Genomic DNA, 22,841 nt, shown 5'->3' with positions numbered 1-22,841 from the left:
CATTTCGCGGGCTGCTTTCCAGGGGCCACATTTTGTTGGCGGCGGCCGGAGGCCAAAAATAGGTGTAGAAACAGTGTGGCTCTTCCCTTTCTAGGCATTCAACAGCCAGAGCTTTCTACACCTTCAACTCCTGCCTCTCCATCTGTCCAAGTAAGTAAGCAAGCATTCAGGGTAGGGTACTCACGGAGGTTGTGGAACAAGCCTGGTGAGAGGACTAGCCTGGGGAGAACACCAGAGGCTAGATTGTGAGACCTGAAAGGACCCATTCAATCCTGAGGCCCCCATAGCTGCTCTTGATGCCTGGGCAACCAGAGCCCATCCAGGCCAATACAGTTGGCATGCTTGGCAGAACAGCACTATGTTCCTTTTATCATCCAGTGCAATGCAAAACAGTATCTGTGTGAAACTTGCCTTGGGGCATAGAGCAGGCATAGGCAAACTCGGCCCTCCAGGTGTTTTGGGACTACAACTCCCATCATCCCTAGCTAACAGGACCAGTGGTCAGGGATGATGGGAGTTGTAGTCCCAAAAACTTATGGAGGGCCGAGTTTGCCTATGCCTGGCATAGAGGGTGATACCAGCTGCCAAGAAGTCATATTGTTACTCTGGCTTTTGACAGCAGAGATGCATATTTTTAGGTTCCACCTCTTTTTAAATATTATGTTTTAATGTTGTAACCTGCCCCAAGACCTTTGGGTGAAGGGCAGGCAATTATTCATAAGAATAATCATAGTCATAATATCACAAAGGTTAACATTTCTTCTTTTTTGTTAAGGCGATGAAACAAAACATTGTTAAAAGAATCCTGAAGAAGGCATTATAACTTCTACTATAAAATTATACATGCATCTAGAGATCCTTTTGATTCTTGCTTTCCCAAACTGCTTTCGTAAATACTAATGTTAATAAAAATTATTACCCAGCCTTCATCAGCAAGTCCCAGGGTTCTGACAATTTAAAACCCAGAATTAAAAACAGCTAAAACCAATTTCAGTAACGGGAGTAGAGTGGTTCCTAAAAACACACATCTCCATCTCAAGTATCAAAGGCGTACTGTCTTCAGCATTTGCCAAAAGCTGTAAGGTGAAGATTCCAGATACACCGGGGGGTGGGGTGGGGGGTTATGACGTGATTCAACACATTGAAGCACTTTTTTTCAAGCCCCACTGCTTTCACAGTTGCACTTGTGTTTACCTTCTGCACGTGCTTAAGTATGTTGGATCATGCATTTTACCCAGGTTACTCAGCATATTTCCTAGACTAGGAAATAAAACAGCTTTAAATTAAAACTATAATGATAAACTAAATAAATGACCACTAGTGCTTTGATAGTTCTGCAAAATATGCTGCTTGGTACATGGTGTCTCGCCCTGATGTTCTGCCTAGGTCAGACCATACCTGGAGTACTGTGCCCAATTCTGGGCACTACAATTTAAGAAGGATGTTGACAAGCTGGAATGTGAGCGGAGGAGGCAACCAAGATGAATCAATAGCTTCAAGCTATAAGAAATGAGATTCTGACTAAACATATGGAAAAACTTTCTGACACTAAGAGCTGTTTGACAGTGGAACAGTCTCTCTCAGGAGGTTGTAGACTCTCCTTCCTTGGAGGTTTTTAAGGAGAGCTAGGATGGCCATCTGTCTTGGATGCTTTAGCTGAGATTTCTGCACTGCAGAGGGTTGGGCTAGATGACCCTTGGGATCTCTTCCAACTCTATGATTCTATGATAAACAGAAAGGCCTGTGTTGGCTGATTTATTACCCCCCCCCCAAGGGCAGGGCTTTGTTTGAAAGTGAGATAATTCTGCATACAGGTTCATTTGTCCAGTGGTTATGTCAGGAGGTGGCTTATCAATTTGTTCTTCTATTTAGTCCTCAACAAATGATAAAAAATATAAAGGGTGCAAAGTTATCTTTATTTAAAAGTGCAGTATTAATAGCACATCTGGTCTGTTAATCAGGCGAGGTTAACTGTTAAGAGAGACACCTTTTAATCTGTTTGAAAGATAAAATGGTTGACTATTGAGCCATTAAAAACTGAAACCAAATACGCTAAGTGTGCTTTTAGGCAACAGGGTGATTTCATCCTATTGTCAAGAGGCTTGTTACTTTAAAGGAATTACTTTTGTGCATGGTAACTAAAGATGTGTCCCTCTTTCCGATGGAAGAAAGATTGACGAATGGTGACAAATGGCTGGTTTCATGCTCCTGAAGGCAGTCTTAGGAGACGTGCAATGTCATTTCACAGTGTCTCCTGAATGTTGGATGTTGCAGAGAACAGCTAAATTCAACATCATACCCTGTAATTTCCCATTTAATTTACCATACAAACTTAAACATAAAATTAGCATCATGTGCAGAATTAAAGACTGCAGTTAAAAGGAATTCCGCCATAAGATATTGTGGAAACTGTTTGCAAATATGCCCACGAAAGTTACAAGCCCATAATTTTTGCTTATTGTCATCCCTTTGCTCCTCGCCATCACCACATAGCTATTTCCATGATATTGATGGGCTGAAAGGAGGCTGTAGGGAGAGGAGATGGAAACAACAACAGAGAAGAGCCAGAACTCTTCCAGTTTACTAGAACGTCCTTGCCAGATTTTCTTTCTTCTTCTTCTTCTTCTTCTTCTTCTTCTTCTTCTTCTTCTTCTTCTTGGCTACAGCCTAGTAGGGTTGGGTGCATTTAAAAGTGAACCTACCTATTTCACACTTTCTAAAACAATACACATGGGGAAGCACAACCATCCTTAGAAATTCACCCTTCTCCGAATTTTGCAATGCAGCTCTCTTTGGCACAAGTAATGTGCATGGAAATACATATACTAAGGTAGAGAGCACATAATAAGAATATGTTAGTGAACATAACATGCAAAAAATGCCAAAATATTATGGTTTGCTTTCACAAAAAATGTGTATGTTAGGGGAAATTGCATACAAAATGTGTATCTTAGGAGAAATTTGCACTGTCATGCTGATGAATTTTCATGAGGACTTAAAAAAAAAAAAGGATCGTAAACTGATGTGGAATTGTGGATAACTGAACTTAAGAATGGAAAAAATGAGAAACCAAAATGGATACGATTCACCCATCCCTACTGCTGAGTAACTAATTTGCAAGCCTAAGGGTGGTATTCAGTCAACTTTTACTCAGAGTAATACCCACTGATATTACTCAGCATGACAACATCAAGGTCATTGATTTCAGTAGGTCTACCCTTACTGAAACTTAGTTGAATATCACCCCTAGCATGTCACAGCAAGAATATATGACAGCTTTTAAGGGTGTACAGAGGATCAGAGCCGTCCTTCCCATAGAGCTTAGTGGTGTGTCGCACCAGGGAGCTGGCCTCTCAGGGGCGCCCCAGCAAATCGGGGAGCTGCACGGCTTTGCCGGCAGCCTCCCCTTTCCCTGCACGCCCGTCAGCTGCACCCTGCCAACCATAAGGCTGGCGGGCGTTAAGCTTCCCCCCAAGCCTCTGAGAGGATCGCTCTCCTCCCAAGGAGGCTTGGGAGGGGCGCAACTTCACTCCCAAGCCTCTGCGGGCATCGCTGTCCTGCAGCGGCATGGGGGAGAGTTGCGCCCCCCCGGATGGCTGGCAGTGCGCAGCTACGGCCAGCCCAACACTATCTGTGGTAATTTGGGGGTGCTGGGCGGATATTTGCACCTCGGTGCTTCATCTGCTAAAGACAGCCCGGCAGAGGAAAGACTTCAGTCACTGAGATTCTCTCTTCTTTACAGTTGGTTTACCTCATCACTTAAATTGCATGGGAAATATTCTAAGAAAGGGCTCTCCGTTACCACATATAATACTTTAGGGAAGCTCCATAATGACAGATGAGCTTTTCCCTTAAAAAAAAGGACCTCTTGCCTGCCTGTACCAGTCATCTCCTCCAAAACTGTAAAATGAGTGCATGTCCTACAACAGCCTTCCCCATCCAGTTTCCTTCCAGATGTTTTGGATTACAGCTCCTATCATCCTTGACCACTGACCATGCTGGCTGGGGCTGATGGGAACTGGAGTTGAATAACAAAAGGGGGAAACTCATTTGGGAAAGCTGTTCCATAAGAAGTTATATGATCCTTAGAGTATGTATGTATGTATCAAGAAATACAGGGTGAGTCTTTTAAAAGAGGCCCCGTGGAACATGTGTAGTCTGTATCCATGGGGCCTCTTTTAAAGGACTCACCCTGTACAGTATAAGCACTGCAGTTTACAACAATATAAAAACCATACAGAATTTCTCAGAATTGCTGCAAATTGCAGGTGTTCCTCATGCGTTGATATGGAATGGGCTTCCTTCAAAGCAGGATGTTGAAATATCGGTAGCTCAGAGTAAAACATTTGTGCTTTAGAAGAGAGTTGTATAATTGTGGGGGTGTGGAGAGTTGTATTATTGTTTTAAAAGTGAATTTGGGAAGAATAAAGAATATTAATGGGTTTCTTCATTGCCTATTTTGTTCGATTGCATTTTTGTGTTTATGGGTAATCCCAACAGATAGTTTCTTCCCTTCACTTGGGCTGTTGGCAGGACTTCTAAGTATTCCTTGTGTGGGGAGTGATGTTGGCCAGCCACAGGAGTAATGGGACAAGTTTTCCTATGTCACGTCCTTCCTGAATCAATGCCTCATGCGCTCACTTCCAGTTCAAAAAAAAGAGCTGGGGGTGAGGAAACTGAGAAGGTCTGATCCAGATGTACTGTTACAGTGTAGGAGGCAGGAAACACAGCTGAAAGGTGCTTTGCCAATTCTTCATAATTTCTGTAGCTGTTGGAAATACCCATTATTCGGAGCAGTAGCTTTGCTCAAAGCAAACCAGGTGTCCTTGATTCACTTCTGAAGGTGAAAATGCATATTTTCCACATTAACCGTTATGTACTAGTTTATTACTTCTACATAACTTACTGTAAACTCATAATTGCATAATTCTCAGGGGTGTTATTACAGTACATTCTGCTTATGCAATATGCATTTGTGGTGGTTTTTAAACTGTAAGTACAGTGCATGTATTTACAGAATCTGTTTAACTAGGGTTCTAATTAACTGTTTTTGGTGTGTCTGTGTCTGTACGCAATCACAAAGTGCTTGTTTTCATATGTTGTATAATTAATTCTGCTGCGGCAACGCCTTGTAAAATGCCAGAAGCATTTTGGCTTGCTTACAGCTTTAAGACTTCTAGAGTTTAAAAAATGTTGTTCCTTAAATTCACCTTAAATAGGTTAACGGCATCCTGATTATTGTGCCAAGGATGTCAACAGGGTTCAAGGCGAGACAGCCAGCCTCAGGTGGCAAATTTTAACTTACTGCTTGAGAGCAGCAAATAAAATAGCCAGGCTAGTTTTATTATATTTCTACTACCAAGGATGAGTTACTTCAATATTCTGTTTCAGGCATCGGATTGCCTTTGTGCCATCTCTGTACTGCGTGTTTCATTATATATACTTCCTTTCGGTGGCTGTTTAAACTGGGACTAAAGGAACTAAACAGTAGTGCTTCAATTCAAAAGAATATCTAGAATCCACAGAGCCATGAAACTAGTTTTATGAAGCCAATGAGTTTTTGTGACTTTCCTCCTCTCTCTTGAAACAGCAGCCCTCCCTCCCATGAGAAACTGCTCTTGAAATTGAGGGAATTTCAAAGGCAGTTTTTCATATAACACAATGGATTGGGGAGAAGCTCAGTTTTCGTTGATTTGTTTGACAAAATTGAGATGCCATGTGATTGCAAAAACAACAACCAATTATTCTTCTATCCTTGTACAAGCCCCTTATGAAGGCTGTACAGTGGTACCTCGCTTCAGGTTACATATGCTTCAGGTTACAGACTCTGCTGACCCAGAAATAGTGCTTCAGGTTAAGAACTTTGCTTCAGGATGAGAACAGAAATTGTGCTCCTGCGGCGCGGCGGCAGCAGGAGGCTCCATTAGCTAAGGTGGTGCTTCAGGTTAAGAACAGTTTCAGGTTAAGTATGGACCTCCAGAACGAATTAAGTACTTAACCCGAGGTACCACTGTATACTCACTGATAAACTGTAATTGTATTGTACTTGTAGATAATTTGGTGACAAATTTATGAGTGTTCTCTTTTTATTTCTTTAGTTTCTCTGTTTGAAGAATATAAGAACATTCCTTTTGGCCTGCTGTGAGACATTTGGGATGAAGAAAAGTGAACTTTTTGAAGCATTTGACCTGTTTGATGTCCGTGATTTTGGAAAGGTATTTACAATTTTACTCTCATCAAATTCTATGTATATTTAAAATCAATGCATAATTCAATTAGCATCTTACGCTGTTGGATATTCCCGATGAAAATACGTGTTAGTTTTTTACTGGGAAAATGTCACCATGTATGGATCACGCGGTGATTGTGCAATTGCAAGAAATTAGTAAATTAAAATTTCCCCATCTTTACATTTCCCTTGGTTGTGGTTTGATTTCTCCACATGGGGGCATGTTGATAAGGAAAATTAAGGGTGGATTTATACATGCTTACATTGAAGCAAGAAAAAAATAATACTGATGTTTGGCATTCCTTTATGTTTGGTTTATCATTACCTATGGGCAAAACAATACAGCTGCCCCAATTTGACATCTCCCTTCATCTGCATGAAACCAAATGAGGGCAAGTACCTCACCTTGAAAGACCCCGGTTGTCTTGAGTTTCCAGTGCTCCTTCAAAAGAAGGAATCCATATACCCATAACATCACCAGAACTTGTTCAAAGATGACCAAAACTTTCTAAAGATTGTACCAAGTGCCCACTGTGAAGCAATAATAATGATTTGGGCATGTGTAGGGGTGGTACCTCTGGTACGGGACATTTCTGGGGTGGTTTGCCCAATTTGGTTGCAATCCTGCACCCAGCTCTCGTCTGTGACTCCTAGAAGCCGTCAGTATGCAGCAGCGGCCACACCTTGAGAAATGACGACTTTGTCTCGCTGGCTAAACCAGGTGAGGGTAGCCGGTGGGTCTCAAATCCTCAGTGAGTTAGAGACTTCCCCTGCATGCAAAGGCCCCCTCCAGCAGATTTAGCAGACGAGATCAGTAGTAGGTTCAACAGTCAAGAAGGTGGTTATTGCATGTTCTGCAGACGAAAATGAGGGGCAGATGGGGCTCATTCACCTGGAAAGGTAGCCCATCTAGGAGAAGGAAAACTCTGGTCCTCAGTCTCCTTTCCCTTGTGGCTATACTTGTAAGTGAGAAAGACTCCAGGAGTAAATCCCAAGGAAAAAGCCATACCTTTGGGAGAAGAAAAGGCTAAGGAGTAAACCCTATACAAATCCAGAGCTGTGCCCCTAAGGCGGTTGGATGGCATCTTTTATTCCTCCTTCTGCTCTGCTTTGCTTTGGATCACATCAGTGAGGCTGTGATTGGGGGGTGGTCTTATCATTGAGGCTGCCCAGGGCCTCCATACAGGCTTGTGCCTCGGAGAGGTCACTTCAGTGCTGCTAAGGCAGCAAAAACAACGCGGGAGGCAGCAGTTATGTCTGCAGAGCAGGCGCTGTGATTCTCCAGCAGTTTGACTTTGCCCCTGGGGGCATACTCCATTGTCCCTTGAGACAGACGGATGCCAACAAGTGTTTGTTTGTAGGTTGGTGTTGCGTTCATTGTGGATACAGTAGCCACTGGTGCAGCATTTTCAGCTGAATCCATCTTTTTAAACTTGTCTGTTGTCACCTGCAGCCTATTTATCATCTTTCAAAGAAGCTTCTTGGTAATTACATCTGTTTGCTTTGAACAAAGGCCATAGGATAAGAATGTAATACCAACTGAACCTTGAATAATAACATTTTCAATACACAAGATTAGGTTCATGTTGTTAGATTAACAGCGACTGCTGATCTAATTTTACAGGCAGCCACTGCTAAATTTGTCACACCTTTATAAGCATCATAGCCTGGAACACCACACTGCATATTTGTCATTTGCACAATACAGAACTGTGTTCTAGATATATCTCATTTTTAAAGGGGGGGGGGAGCCTGAACTCTCTAATTGACTTTAAAAATTAGCAGGAAAAACATTACATGCTACCCTATTTCCCCAGCTACGGCAACAGAAAAGGTGGAGGAGTTGTATCGCTGTTGCCAATGAGATAATTTGGTACAAATGTGATTTGTTTTCTGGACAGTCACCAGAAAGTGTCTCTTCACTTACCAAATGCTGTGTTCATTTACTGTGCTGTAGTCTGCCTTGCACTGCTTTCTGATGTGTTGGTAAACAAATTGTAGTTGATTTTTCTCCCTTAATTTAAACTCACAGTGCAGCTGGCTGTGCTTGTTACAGAACAAATGAAACCTACAACTTTTTATTTTTATTTCTGCAGTGTGTCCCTTCTCATAAAAAAGTGCTCCCATTTGGGGTTTAAGCCAGCCATTCTCAATCTGGTTTGTTTATTTCTGTGACTCCTTAGACTTGCTTTAGAAGCAGTGTTTAAAATTCTTTTCGAAACCTCCCTTGCCCGGGACTGATATCTGCAGCTCCAGTGCATTCAGCAACATTTACTCTTTGGCTAGGCACATGCTGTTGGAGAATGGAAGGAAAGCAGTGCATCCTAATGTATCTGTGAAGTATTGACTAAAGGTTAAAGGAGACATTTTCCCCAAACCTCATGATTAAGGAAAAAATGGGGGGGCAATGATTAACCAAGGACAAGGATTGGGATATTGGGTCTGAATCTGGTAAATAGGGGTGTTGGAAAGTAGCACATCCATGCAAAACACATCCATATTTTCCTGTCCTGCATGAAATGGACAATTTGCTTTTCTTTCTTCTGTCTGTTTCAAGGAAAGCTGTTAGCAGCTTTTTTCTAATGGGGGAACTCACATGTGGTAAATAGTAGCAGTAGCATTATATGATTCTGTGAAGTGCATTCCCAGCTCACCCATAAATTCTAGTAGCAGATGGCAGGAGCAACTTGCATTGTCCTCTTTACATTCCATATTGAGATGTGTGTGTGTGTTTTAAAAGAAGCAGCTGGAAATTAATTTTTTTGTAACTTATTTGTACCTAAGGATTTGAGTTTAATGACACAACCAATGCACTTTGCAACTATTTGTAAGAATTCTCTCTCTGTGTGTGTGGCCACATTTTACTCCTTGGTGAAAAAATGCAGGGCTTGATACGAGCTGTTGGTTGTATTTTGAGAAGGCACTGTGTTTGTGCAAAAGCAAATGTCGAATAAGTGGGGGGAAATTATTGGCAGCCTACAGAGATTTGTAAAATGATTATCTGGCTGCATATGACTCCCTTGCCGTATTGAGATATGCATCTTTCTTTTCTCTGCAGTTAATTTTTATTTTAGCTATTTCCGTATCTTATAGCCAAAGTCTTGTGGCACCTTAAAGAATGACATATTTATTATGGAATAAATTTTAGCGTACTAGAGACCACTTTATCCTGTTCGCAGTTCTCTGTGCTTGGACATGCTGGCTTGCATGGCACACCAAGCCAAACCTTGAATTAACTATAATGTGGCATAGAATCAAAAAAAGGACCAGACGAGAGCAAAATTGCTGTGTGCTCATCTCAGTGAGCGTGCAGATTCATGTAGCTTCATTAAGCCAAGGTTTGGCTTAGCATGTTGTACAAACAAAGCCACTGAGAGGGGCCAGGGCCAACAGGGATATGACATCAAGCGTAGGGTCCAAGCTATCCTGCTACTTCCCTTCATAGATCCTGCTCACATAAATAACGAAAGCAGCAGTGACATCTTTCAAATATTTATTTCTACGCTAATGATACTTTTAACACTCATACTTTGTTGAATAGGAAACCCATTTGTTTAGAAGCGAATATTATTTGAAGCGTTTCACAAATGCTTGGAGTCTGTGAACTTTTGAACAACATTAGTCATAGCTGCCTCCTGTCCTGAAGGATTTGTGATTGGTTATGTTGGCTTGTTGATCATGAAGGAAAGACACCCCCCCCCCCCCGCTTCTCAAAATGCTGCCAAGGCAAAGTCTTTATTTGGGATTCCGTACCGGAGAGTCACTTTTCATTTGCTTAACTGTTTTCTTTCCTTATGAGTTGGCATACGGACATAATTCAGGTTGTGCTGGATTAATCTGAAGTGTCACAAACCTGAAGGGATCATTTTGAGCTGCATAAAAGGCACCCTCCCTTCTCTCCCCCCCCCCCCGGCAATTATTTTGATTACTCCAAAGTATTGTTACAAATGTTGGCCAAGCCATGCCAGCCTTTTGCCAGGGAAATTTGCTTGGTAATGACCCAGGATGTCCAAGCAGTATCTCTTTATGGTAAGAAGAAGAAGAAGAGTTTGGATTTGATATCCCGCCTTCCACTCCCTTTAAGGAGTCTCAAAGCGGCTAACATTCTCCTTTCCCTTCCTCCTCCACAACAAACACTCTGTGAGGTGAGTGGAGCTGAGAGACTTCAAAGAAGTGTGACTGGCCCAAGGTCACCCGCAAGCTGCATGTGGAGGAGCGGAGACGCGAACCCGGTTCCCCAGATTACGAGACTACCGCTCTTAACCACTACACCACACTGGCTTAATTGTTGGAGGATGGCTTGGAATGTGAAACCCACCAGAACTCAAGGGAGGTTACTCAATCTTTCCCTCCAGCTGGAAGGGAGAGGGCAAGTGGAGGAAACAGCAGAAGTGTTTTGGATTGGAGAAAAGGAGCAGGTTTTAGGGCTGTGAGAAAGAAGCAGCAGTTTTGAGACAGGTGCTGAGAGAGCGAGGGCAAGGTAATGAAAGCTGGAAAGCACCATTTAGCAACAGAGTCTCTTTGGAAAACTGATACAGGGCAGCAAATTTGCCTCTTGTAGGGATGCTTAATCTGTTTGCATTCACCTTTGCCTGTTAGTAGATCAGTCACATATTACAAAATTGCCATAAATCTCCATTGATCTCTCCTGCAAAATAAAGCCAAATTGAGAAAATTGTTGCTCTTGGAACTTTTTATCAGGAAGATTTACGTAGGAAGCCTCGGCCCAGTATACCCGAAGGAGTGCCTCCACCCCCATTGTTCAGCCCGGACTCTGAGGTCCAGCTCTGAGGGCCTTCTGGCGGTTCCCGCACTATGAGAAGCAAGGTTACAGGGAACCAGGCAGAGGGCCTCCTCAGTAGTGGTGCCCACCCTGTGGAACGCCCTCCCACCAGATGTCAAGGAAATAAACAACTATCTGACTTTTAGAAGGCAGCCATGTTTAGGGAAGTTTTTAGTGTTTGATCTTTTATTGTGTTTTTAATATCCTGTTGGAAGATGCCCAGAGTGGCTGGGGAGGCCCAGCCAGATGGGCGGGATATAAGTAATAAATTACTACCACTACTATTACTGCCCTCAATCTGGATTGGCTTCATTTGTCCTCAGTGATGTTATCATGTTCGATTATGTGGTGTACCTGATGTGTAATTGACTGTGGTTACTCATATAGAAAATTCACTGAGTATGTGTGGTTTGGGTGTGTGATTGGTTGATTGATAGAGAGATTGAGGTGGTATGAGGTGGTGGAAGGTTGTAGTTGTTTTGTGAATGAATGGTGAGAGTGATGTTGTGTGAAGAACGTGTTTTACTATCACTGGGAGTTCGTATCATGATGCTGAGTAGTCTCCCCCACCCTCGATCTTAGTTCTATGGATAGGTTTTTGTAAACAATGAATATAAATGTTGTGTATTTTTTGTTTTTTTCTGAATTGGAAACTATCTGAAATCGTGCTTATTGTACTTTGAATACATATTTGAATTTTCTTTATTGTAAACTGCTTGAAAAATTATGTATAGTGGTCTGTAAATAGACTGAATAAATAAATTGGAGATGAGGAGTCTATGAGTTGTACTCAGATATATACTCAAAGTGTTGGAATTAATCATCCTAAATTAGTCATGCCCGTTAATTTCAATGAGTCTAATCTGAGTAGGAGCAGGGCTTTTTTTCAGTCGGATCTCAGTTCCGGCACCTCTCAGGTGGGTGCCATTGCCGTTCTAAGGGAATGAGGGAGGTGTTCATGGTGAGTTCCAGTACCTCTTTTTCTAGAAAAATAGCACTGAGTAGGACTAATATTGATCACGATGTTCTGAGTGAGGAAAAAATACAGCATTGCAACAGTGGGAGATGGGAGAAAAACAGCGACAGTAAATGAGATTAAAAAACATACTGTCATAGTTTACAACTTTGATACTTGGTTGCAGGTCTGCCTTTCTCATTAGTTGAATCCCTGTATTGTCCGTCCCCGTCCCCCCCGGACATTATTAATTGCAAATAATTTTAGGATGGGCCGCTTCAGCGCAGAAATAACAGTCTAAAAGTTTTGGCCTACTCTCTTTTGAAATCCATTAAAGGCCTCAAATTTGTCAAAGGAGGAGAGTTATTTCATATACTTTTCATTGTTTCTGTTTGGCTTATTTAATTGGAAGTAAGCCAGTGGCCATTTTGCAGGACGGTGATAGCCTGGATGGCACTCTCCAGATGTTGTAGAGTATAACTCTCAGCAGCCCTAGCCAGTATGGGTTATGGTCAGGGATGATGGGAACTAGAGTCCAGCATCCGTGGTCCAGCATGTGGGACTTGACTGTCCCTGTTGTAATAGTATAGCCAGGTGAAAATGCATATTCATTGTGGCAGTTCTTAATGAATCCGGTGATTGAACAAAAGCCCAGGAAAGGCAATAAAGCCTTACATTTTATCGCAACACACTTGCTTAACAGATGCTCAGATTACTTTCCACGACATCACAAAAACAAAATTTATTTTTAAAAATGTTAAAAAGTAATTTGGTGACATAACTCATACGCAAATGGCAATTGGAAACTTTTCAGTATGCTTCTTAGTTGTTGTTCACTTCTCAGACAATAGAGGCACAGCAAGCTCCAGCCAAAAAAAAAAAGGAACATGTAAAGAAAGGTCATGAAGTAAGCAATCATTTTAGCCACATGGTTGGTGCTGCGGAAATCCAGGCCAAGATGCAGCAGGACAGTGTGACCCAGCTGAGGTAGCAGATTGCAAACAGTGCTGGACTGACACCGGTCTCCAACAGATTCTATGAAGAACTGATAAGCAAAGAGAGATGCATGTTACTTCCCTTCTTGAAATCTTGAGAGTCTTTTTGTTTTTTGATCTCTCTTACTGATTCAAAATTTCGGATACAAATCTGTTTTACAGATACAGACTTTAGCAGAGCTGAAAGCAGCAGGCACATCAACAAGCTTTGCTAATCTTTAAAGAGCTATCATTGTCCATCAAGCAACTGCATTTACAGCACCAAAGTGAGCTCTCTGGAGCACAAGCTAGGGCAGTGTGTATGGAAGTTGGAAGTGCTGGGTTGCCCATTCAACACAGCAACCAGCAACAAATTTGAGTTATCCTCCTCTGGCCAGTTTTTTTTAAAAAACTGCAAAATGGTTTCCTTCACCCACAACCTGTTACAGTGAGGATGTGACATATTTATTCACATTGGAATTGACATCAAACATCAAAGGCCATTAAGCAAATGCAATTAGCTATCAAAATGACAAACACCTGAGGCTTTTTAGTGCCACTTGTGTATTTCATTACATCAAGCAAAAAAGATTCAAATCATGCTTTGTTTGACTGCAACATTTTTTGTAATGTAAATTTAGACCAGGTGAGCACTTAAGCTAAATTTGTTCACCAGATCAGCGGAGGCTGCTCTGCCTGTCTTCTTACTTGCAACCAGTCTTTCCTCCATAGTTTGAGTGTTGCCTTTTTAGAACTCAAGAGAGATAAAGATGTGAACCAAAGCAGAATGAGTTGGCTCTACTTATCATTGTACCTTGCACCAGCAGCTATTTGCTCTTTTTCCATCTCCTGTTATTCTCCCTACCTTGCACCCGACCAGTCCTAATCAGCACCAGTTTCCATTGCATCAGATGAATGGGTGGGAACTCAGTGCTTGTATGTGCTCTTCACCTTCTAAAACCCCAGTGCATGAGTTATTTAACACCTCAGAAGGGTGAAAACACTTTGTAATTTGTGATGCACAAAAACACAGCAGCAGAACTCTGCTGGAGCCTGCTGTGTGTTATGTTCAGGAGGAAATCAACATCAGATAAGTAGTCCTGTTCATTGTAATCCAGCTTTCACCAGATTCTGAAAATTACTTCGGGGTGTGTGTAATAATGGTTGTCTCTGCTATTAAAGAAGAGGCCTAAAAAGAAGAAAAAGAACTCAAATGTAGGTCACTATTGAAATGGGAACTTAACATCCTTCTGGGAAGAACTGTGCACTCATAGGACAGTATTGATCTATTGTGTAAATAGCATGACGTCATTAAGATAGCCAGGGTGCCACTTATTTTGGTGGAACATTGTATCTGTACACAGAAGCACTGTGGCACTCAGAGTCTGAGAAACCAAGCCTCCGTATGTGTGCCTGTGTTTCACTCCTTGGAAACGCTGCCCCTAAGTTCAATGCTTCCCTTCCCCTTGGGATTGAGTGGCATCCATTAATGTAAGGGAGTATACTTGGGAAGGGGTACTTTTTCTCCAAAGCTTGTAAACTTTTATTAGTAAGCATTAATAATACATTAGTAAATGTAAGGCCTCAGCTGTAGATCATAACTATTAGTACTTCTAACGCAGACTTTCCCAACCTGGTGCAATTTAGATGTTTGGGACTGCAGCTTTCATCAATCCCAGCTAGCATGGCCACTGCTTAAGGGGAGAAGAAAGTTGTGGTCCAAACAACTTTTGTAGGGCGCCAGGTTGCTTAATACTGTTCTTACGTTTCAGCTGTACATCCTTTATCTTTAGGATAGAGGCATACTTTCACCCTGTTAAACTTCTTATGGGTGTCCCCAGAAATCAATTATGGAAACACATTTTATTTTAATTTGGGGGGCTATTTTGGTTTGGAATTAATTTTTTTGCTTCTTTGCCCCTTCCATCCAACTCCCCTTCTTTTTCTCTGCTTATGGTATCAATGTGACGACTATTGATGAGCAGCACACAATAGTGCATTTTTGCTTTAAGATCTGTAGAAAATAATAAATATTTGATGAAATAGGCCCCTTCTTTAAAGGTTTCAGAGCTGATTCATTATTCACCTACCTGGCAGGCTGTGCTGAGAGCCAAGCTATGACGGTTCTCATAACCTGAGGATCACTATGTTCTAGCAAGTCACTGGATTTTGCTTTATATGGACTTTGTTCCCTGTTGGCCTGTTCTCCAGTGTCATTAATTAGACTGTTGGGTGGCCTCTTTGAAGAGCCTCATTATGCTGTCAGTGCTTCTGACTCAAGTACAAAATTTAAAAGATGGATGTTGTCGGAGAGAGACTTCTCCCTGACCTTGAAGTTTCTGCTGCTTCCTGACAGTGTAGACAAACATCTAAGTTAAGTATTTTTAAGGCTTGTGTTTGCTCATGCTATTCCTAGATGTGTCTCCTTGCAAATGGCAGGTTCCATTGCTATCTTAAATGCAGGTGATAGATCTCCTCACCTTCCTTTTTAGTTCTACTCTCTGTAATTGTTCTGACTTCTGTGAAAAATCACACAGAATTCTGACTGATTGAGGTGGGTGATATAAAAGGGAAAGCAGGAAATGGAACGGAGTGGCTGGAACTCTGAACAGACGCAGTCTGCACTGCTGAGCCCTATGTATAAGTATCATACTTCTGATACTTGTCTCCTAATTCTCCCAAACAAAGATGTGTGCACCTAAGAAGGAAAAGGAGCATGCTGTACTGTTTTTCCTCTTTAATTTCATGCCCCAATTTGCGTGAGCTTGCCATGCTCTGAAGCATCTAGATGAGGGTGCTCTGGTGTATAAATAGATCTTAATGGATGATGTGGTTTACCTCTGAGGATGTTCATTTTTTTCTCCCAAGTACTCCTGGCATCTACAGTGTCATTGCTCTGGAGCAAAAGGGTAATGAGTCTCATCTGTGAGTGTGCTTCCTTTGTACCGCAGAGCTGAAGAGGAGGTTTCTCTTGGGCTTGCTTAGCAGCATTTAGTGAAAGAGGCCCAGAGATTCCTACAAAAACAATTTCTGGGGGAGGAGGGGTTCAGTCCTCTGTAAAATTAGATTAGTAGCTCACATGGGGGCGGGGTCGCTGATTCTTCCCTATTTCCTCTTTGTGTGCTGACTAGACTGAATTTAGGCTAACTAATATTTAATTTTGCTCTGATTAGAAGCAGACAGGGTTTAGGCTTGTGTACTGCAGTGCAGCTGTGGACAAGGTAAAACCCACAGAACGCATTGCTTCTCTCAGGTTTTATGTTGCTGCACCATGACAGCCCACAAGGGGCAGTTGTTCAGGGATGCAGAGGAACTTTCAGGAAAAAAAAAAGTTGATGAGCCAGATTCAGCCTCAGGCCTTATTCCACATTTGAATAGCTTAGTGCACACCATAACCTCTTATGTACATTTTAGAAGAGTGTAGATCATAATTATGACATGGTAGAATGAACACAGGGAACTGGTTCATTACTGAAGCACACATGTGAAAACATTGTAAGCCGGGAACCTGCAGTTGATTTGCACATTGATATTTGCGTTAGAACTATTTAGTGTTTCAGGTTTTAATTCTTTAAGCTACCCTGAGCCTGAGAGAAGAGCAATGCACAAATGATTTAAGTAAATAATTAAATAGCCCTGCAAACATGTGGCATGGCTTCATTTCATTTAAAAAGCAAAGCCAGCCCCTGTAGTCCTCAGATTTGTACGGTATCCAGTTTTCTGCTGTATGTTCCAGTAAGTGCCTATGCACTGGAATCGGGGTTGACAGTGTCTAGGCACCAGTTCTATTTTTTAGTTTGTTGGTCTGTCACATTAACGGTGCGTACCCATCACAAAAGTCCCGGCTACAGGCCTGGGACCAACAGTGGTGACCAAGTGCCCTGGAAATTTCACTACGAAGAGCAGAACAATTAGGGAGGTACATAGAATTTCTCTGAATTGCATTATTATATAATGCAGTATGGTGGGCACTAATTATGCACTGGAATATCTTTTGTGAAACTTCTTTTTATAGCTTGCTGCTTCCCACACACTGTGCTGAAAAAGAGAGAGCCTGCTATGATGTTAGTAATTAAGAACGATGCCTACTTTCAATTTTGACATGCTTCTGGAAGATTTAACTATCATATTGATGGTGATGTTGCAGACTTGTTTGGTAGCAATTACATTGCCCCACAATAAGGATGCTATTAAAGCCTTTTGAATAGCTTATATCTTGCAGATTGGCTTTTTATTTCTCAACAGTTATTTATGGCATGGTATTTGACAACAAAAAGTGTCAGTAGCAATTGCTTGGCTGGGAAAACAATTTATGTTTATTTGAGGCTCTGGTTCACAAAACTTTTTTGTTACTCGTCCTAGAAATTCACAGAACCCTTGAATTCTAGCACAAAGGGGTTGAAGGTAATAGTGACATGTTGTTTTATCTGTATATTGTTTTGCTGAGATTGAAGCCTCAAACCAGCCTTTGCCAAGCTGGTGCCCTCCAACTGCTCAGGTCTGGGTTGGGTGGGAACAATAGTCTTAAAACAGCTGAAAGGTACCAAATTAGCAAAGGTGAGGAGAGATCTCAGTAGATTAGGATGTTAAGGGATGGGGAACTTGATAGATAGGTAGCCAAAAGACTAATACAATGGACTGAGAGAGCATCCCAAGGGAAGGTAGGCAGAGGAAGAGAACAGATGTTACAAGGGGTTCTGAAAAGAGAGTGCTAATGAAAGAGAGGTTCGGGGGGGGGGGGAAAGACCCTCACAATGTCTTAAGGCCAAGAGAGGCTCCATTCTGTGGCTGGTATTGGATAATCTTCGCTGGCTTCAGTCTGTGTCATACACATCTCCCTCTTCCATTGCACACTTAGCTATGGTGCTTCATTCCTGGCTTGCATTGAGCCAGTGTTCTCTATTCCATTTAAAATGTGCAGCTCTCGTTTCATCGTTTCACCGGGACCAATCCAATTCTTAGCTACATTAAAAAAGTCTGACTGTCATTCATGGTTGGTGAAGCCAGGACCAATGATCTGGATGCAGTCTATGTCCACTGGCAAGGAGAGCCTAGAAGCAATGGCAACTGTTGGGTGTGACCGGGAAAAGCAAGTACCAAATGCTAAATTGTTTTTGAGTAACCAACTAATCCTTAACCTCCACTCTCCTTGTTTAGCTTTCAGCTGAATGAAGTTCACCGTGGAGACTGTCAGGGCTCAATATTTGAATAGTTTAGCCAAGAGAAAGGCACAGGGCGCATGACATTGTTGAATATCCTGGATCTCTCAGTGACTTTTCAGTGTCATTATCCATGCTCTCCTTCTGGACTGCCTGGGCTGGGAGTGGAAGCTATTGTGTTACAATGGAACCATTCCTACATTACTGGGAAGTTTTAGAACATGGAGCTGGAAGTCTACTAATCACTGTGGGAGTTACTCTTCAAGGATCTCATGCCTCCAATAGCTTTAAACATATACATGAAGCTGCTGCAGGCTGATGTGGAGTAGTCTGCCGCAGCCTGGTGACTATACTCATACTCCCATCAGCTGCAGCCAGGGTTCAAGGGAGATAGCAGTTGTAGTCCACAACATCTGGAAAGCACAGGGCTGGGGAAGGCTGATCTGGAGGTTTATAGTGAGGCATCTTCAATATGAAGATGACCTCAGCTCTATTTATCCAGGTGTGGTGATGTTTTCTTCATCCCTTCACTCACTTTTTGCAGAGCACCAGTGATGGCATTGTCTGCAGATCATCGTCGTTCTTTCTTTGCAGTTGTTTAATATTTTTCTTGGAGTTTGTTTGTGGCAGCTTTGTAGCTATAGATGGCATTGAATTGCAATGGCTTCCTGTGTGTACAGGTAGTAGTGTTACTGCCCAGGCATGTGAGGTGGAGTGCCCAGTGGCTTGTATTGGGATTAGGTCAACTATTAGTCTTCCCCCATATATCATCTTTTTTTGCTCAGAACCTTCTGCCTGTCTTAAGCACCATTACCAGAGCAAATACGTGGCAATTTATTTATAAAAAACCCCTATATAATGTTATAGTGTTATGATTCTAATATCCATAGCAGAAGAATAAGGCACCAAACCAGAACCACTGAACGTTTAAGGGGGGTGGGAAGTATGTGTGGAAGCTCGCTTCTTCATATAATTTTTTTAAAAGGATGGGAAGACAGAAGGAACACCCACACATCCATTAGTATGGATGGAACATCGCAGGCTATAAATACAGGAAGGGACTTTCATTTCCTCTATTGTGTAGAACCTTGCAAGTCCTGGGGGAATAGTGTGATTCAGCAGTGGTAAATGCCTGCAATGCGGGCTGGTCTCATTTTACCAGCTTCTACTGGTAGCTAATGTTCTGCATATCCTGGAATACTCACCTTCACTTCGCTATAATGTGCTCACATGGAATGACTTTGAAAACAGACCTGGTCTTGAATAGAGCATGACAATAGAGTGCTAGTGCTAAAGAGTATGTATCATGCCTGAGCTAAAAGAGCTCCACTGATAACCAGTTTGTTTCAGGGATAAATTAAAGGTGCTGGTCCGGTCTACTAAATCTGTCCATGATTTGGGTTCAGGATGCCTGAGGGAGCTCCTTAAAGTTGGAAGACTGCCAAATTTGCCCTTTCAGCAAGTTCCTATTTAGACAGGTATTTCAGCCTCCTGGATCGTGTAATATTACTCTTCCTGTAAGGGTGATGTTTTTGTTCGTTTCTTTACATTGTGAGGGGCTCTGAGGACCTATTCAAAGAAATGGGCTGTGAATTTTAAACTAAATAAATAGGCTTTGTTTGAGGCTGATAAGTACATTATTTCAAATTGCACTGATATATGTGAGCATTAAGCAATCATGCATGCTGCTTATCTGGCCAGCTGGCCAGTTATGAATTTCTCTGCACTGCAAATAAAGGAGAACTAAATGTTTAACTGGGATATTGGATCTTTTATGGCTTTAACTCTTCTCCAATTGAAAGAAACCATCTCATTGCAGAGCACAGGAGTAGCTTAAAATTTTAAATTAATGCAGAATAATCCCACACACCAAACAAATTAGCCAACCCACTCACTTCATGCATTATAGCTATACTCACTTCTTAAGATCTGAACTTTTATATCTGCCTACTCCATTGATTCCTTGCATTCTATTCTAAGAGTTCATGTCTTAAAAATTAAAAAAACTAAGCTGGAATTTACTGTTAGTTTTGCTGTGTGTTTCTGGAATATGTTTGCTGTGAGACCTGGTTGGACTGAAGCGATGGCTTGTCCTACAGTTCCCCCTTTTGGTGACAAGGTAGAAGAGAAATGTTTTCTTCCTCGGCTATTTTGACTATTTTGTCCTTATGTTCTGCCATTGTATAAACTGGATTTAATGTTGCTTTGCTTTAAATATTGGTTAAATTTTGAAGTTGCCTTTTTTTTCTTCTTCTTGGTAAAATTTACAGTAACAGTCCAATTTCTGTTTTCCCTCACTCATTCCCATCCCAACCAATGATAGCACGACATGTTAGCCATTCACACTCATTATTTTATGGCATTTCAATTATGGCATATGGTTTTTATTTCTGTAACTAAACAAATGTTTTCAATTCTTTCTGCAGGTTATAGAAACATTATCCAAGCTTTCCCGCACCCCTATTGCATTAGTCACCGGAATAAGGTACAACGTAGTTGTAGATTCTGTTTTTAACTTTTATTGTGGCCGATAACTTGAGTAACATCTGTGAAATCTTTCTCCATCTAGCAGATGAGTTACAGTTAAATGATGAATGTTAAAATGCTACCACACAGTTGTTTCTTTAAAATGGAGGTGTACTTTAAGAACTGGGTTTATGGCAGTTTTTTTTTACTTTTATATTTTGCCTCCACAGGCCGTTTCCTACAGAAGAGAGCGTGAATGATGAAGACATTTACAAAGGCCTTCCAGATTTAATAGAGTAGGTTGTACATTTGTGGACTCTACAGCATCAGTTATGTAAAGGAGAAAATGGAACTGTTTTGACCAATGAACAAAATATACTGTGTTGTACATGTGTCTGCGAAACATCTAATTAGATTCTGCTGCCTGTCGATTACATACATCCCCCTGAAGAGGTTTTGTGGTCCCTCAAGCCCCCCCCCCCGCGCATTTATCCATTTTAATTCCCCCCTCTATATATATTTACTGACTGATCCCATAGGTACTGTGCTGCCAAGAGTTTATTTTGTGTCCTCCTATGACCCCTAAATTTATCCATTTAATTGAATTTCCTTCCAATCATTCCTGCGGGGCCCCCCATTGTGATGACAAAAATTTCTGGTGACCCTATCAGGACCAAAATGTGACATTAAAAGCAAAAACAAAAAAACCCCCACAACCATACCAGGTTTTTAACAATTTGGCCATGTCTATTTTGACACGTGGCTTTGGGAAGCTGGATCAGAGGTCCCTGTGGCCCAAAAAAGGTTATCCAGCCCTGATCTCAATGGAAGTGGAAGATTTTGTTATTTCCAGAGGAGGACAAGGGGGGCAGAGCAACATTATGCCAGGTTATGTTGCTCTTACCCTCCTTGTCGTCCTCCAGAAATATCAGAACCTTTCAAAAGGGTTAAGACTTCTTCTACATCCCATTATGCCTATAATTTTAAAAGGCCTAAATGTTCTTCAAATTCTATTGCTAATGTTCTTAATTTTGTTGTCTTTTCTCCTTCCGCTTTGTGTTCTAGTGAAAGTGGTGTAGATGAAGATGAAGACCTTTATGATTGCGTTTATGGGGACGACGAAGGTGGTGAAGTCTATGAAGACCTGATGAAAGCTGAAGCAGCACACCAGCCAGTAGGGTTCAACTCTTTGTTTATTTATTAATTTTTCTATACCACCCTTCATCCGAGGATTCACAGAGGGGTTTACAATATAGAAACACAAAAATACATAGCACAGTAACAAACAAAAACAATAACCCCCATCACCGTTTAAAAGGCCATAGATTGTTTAATTAGCCAGGGAGAAGAGGAATGTTTTTGCCTGGTGTCTAAAGCTATGTAATGAAGGTGCAAGGCAAGCCTCTTTGGGGAGAGCATTCCACCAACCGTGAGTCACTGCAGAAAAGGCCCATTCTTGTGTTGCCACCCTCCAGACTTCTCGTGGAGGAGGCACATGAAGAAGGGCCTCAGATGATGATCATAATGTCTGGTTGCTTTATTGTTTGATAAAACAGAGGGGTAAAGCAAACCAGATCAATATGAATAAATATTTGACATTCTTATTTTGAATATTCTTTCTGCTAAGACTACACTGTTGTCTTCTTGTAGTTCTGGGATGGGATTCCTTTCTTTCTTTAAAGCAATTGTAGTTGCTTAATTATATTATTTGTTATTATATTATATTTTAATGTATAGGCAATAAGTCACATGCCAAAATACAAACAAGGTAAAAATAGAATATTAGACCATAAAATCTGATGCAGCATAAAGTTCAAGAGCAGAGAACAAAATAAATGGAGGCAAAAATAATGATTAAGGACTGAAGCAGATTTAGAAGACCTGGGAAAACGAAAAAGGGGGTTGCTGAAATGACAACGTCATAACCACTAATTGAGCTGGCTGGCTGGAGCATTCCACAATTATAGTGTCACCAGTGGGAAGACCCTTTCATCCGTAACCACCTGCTACATGTCAGCTATCTAGAAAACAAGCAGCAGACTTTGAGTACTTCCTCTGTTTCAGCTTCTTATGTGTTATTCATATGCTAGATATATACCCACCAGATTTGGCAGGTGGGAAGAGTTCAATTGCCCCTCCTCACTCAAACATTACAATTCCTTTACCAAACTCCAGTTACAATAGTCAGTTATAGTAATAATGGGATAGGGCATCTTGTGTGAAATATATATGGCAAGAGGACCCCAGCTCTATGGGCTGCCCCATTTGTCTAGCT

General features: G+C 41.5%; 1 protein-coding gene across 5 annotated transcripts in view; it reads left to right on the top strand.

Annotated features, from left to right (window-relative positions):
* Positions 1–22,841, top strand: part of VAV3 (vav guanine nucleotide exchange factor 3) — a 205,487-nt gene that overhangs the window by 86,739 nt on the left and 95,907 nt on the right. For all 5 annotated transcript variants that reach the window (XR_014512441.1, XM_083445167.1, XM_083445166.1 and 2 more), the window contains exons 2-5: positions 6,099–6,215; positions 20,527–20,585; positions 20,797–20,862; positions 21,632–21,740. Coding sequence is in view for 4 of the 5 variants with exons in the window: in XM_083445166.1 (XP_083301292.1) it covers positions 6,099–6,215; positions 20,527–20,585; positions 20,797–20,862; positions 21,632–21,740 (351 nt within the window). In the remaining variant the exon portion in view is untranslated. The remainder of the gene's footprint in view (positions 1–6,098; positions 6,216–20,526; positions 20,586–20,796; positions 20,863–21,631; positions 21,741–22,841) is intronic.

Source organism: Podarcis tiliguerta (assembly GCF_965153285.1).
Source record: "Podarcis tiliguerta genome assembly, chromosome: 6".
Taxonomy (NCBI): domain Eukaryota; kingdom Metazoa; phylum Chordata; class Lepidosauria; order Squamata; family Lacertidae; genus Podarcis; species Podarcis tiliguerta.
This window is presented reverse-complemented; position numbering and strand designations above follow the sequence as displayed.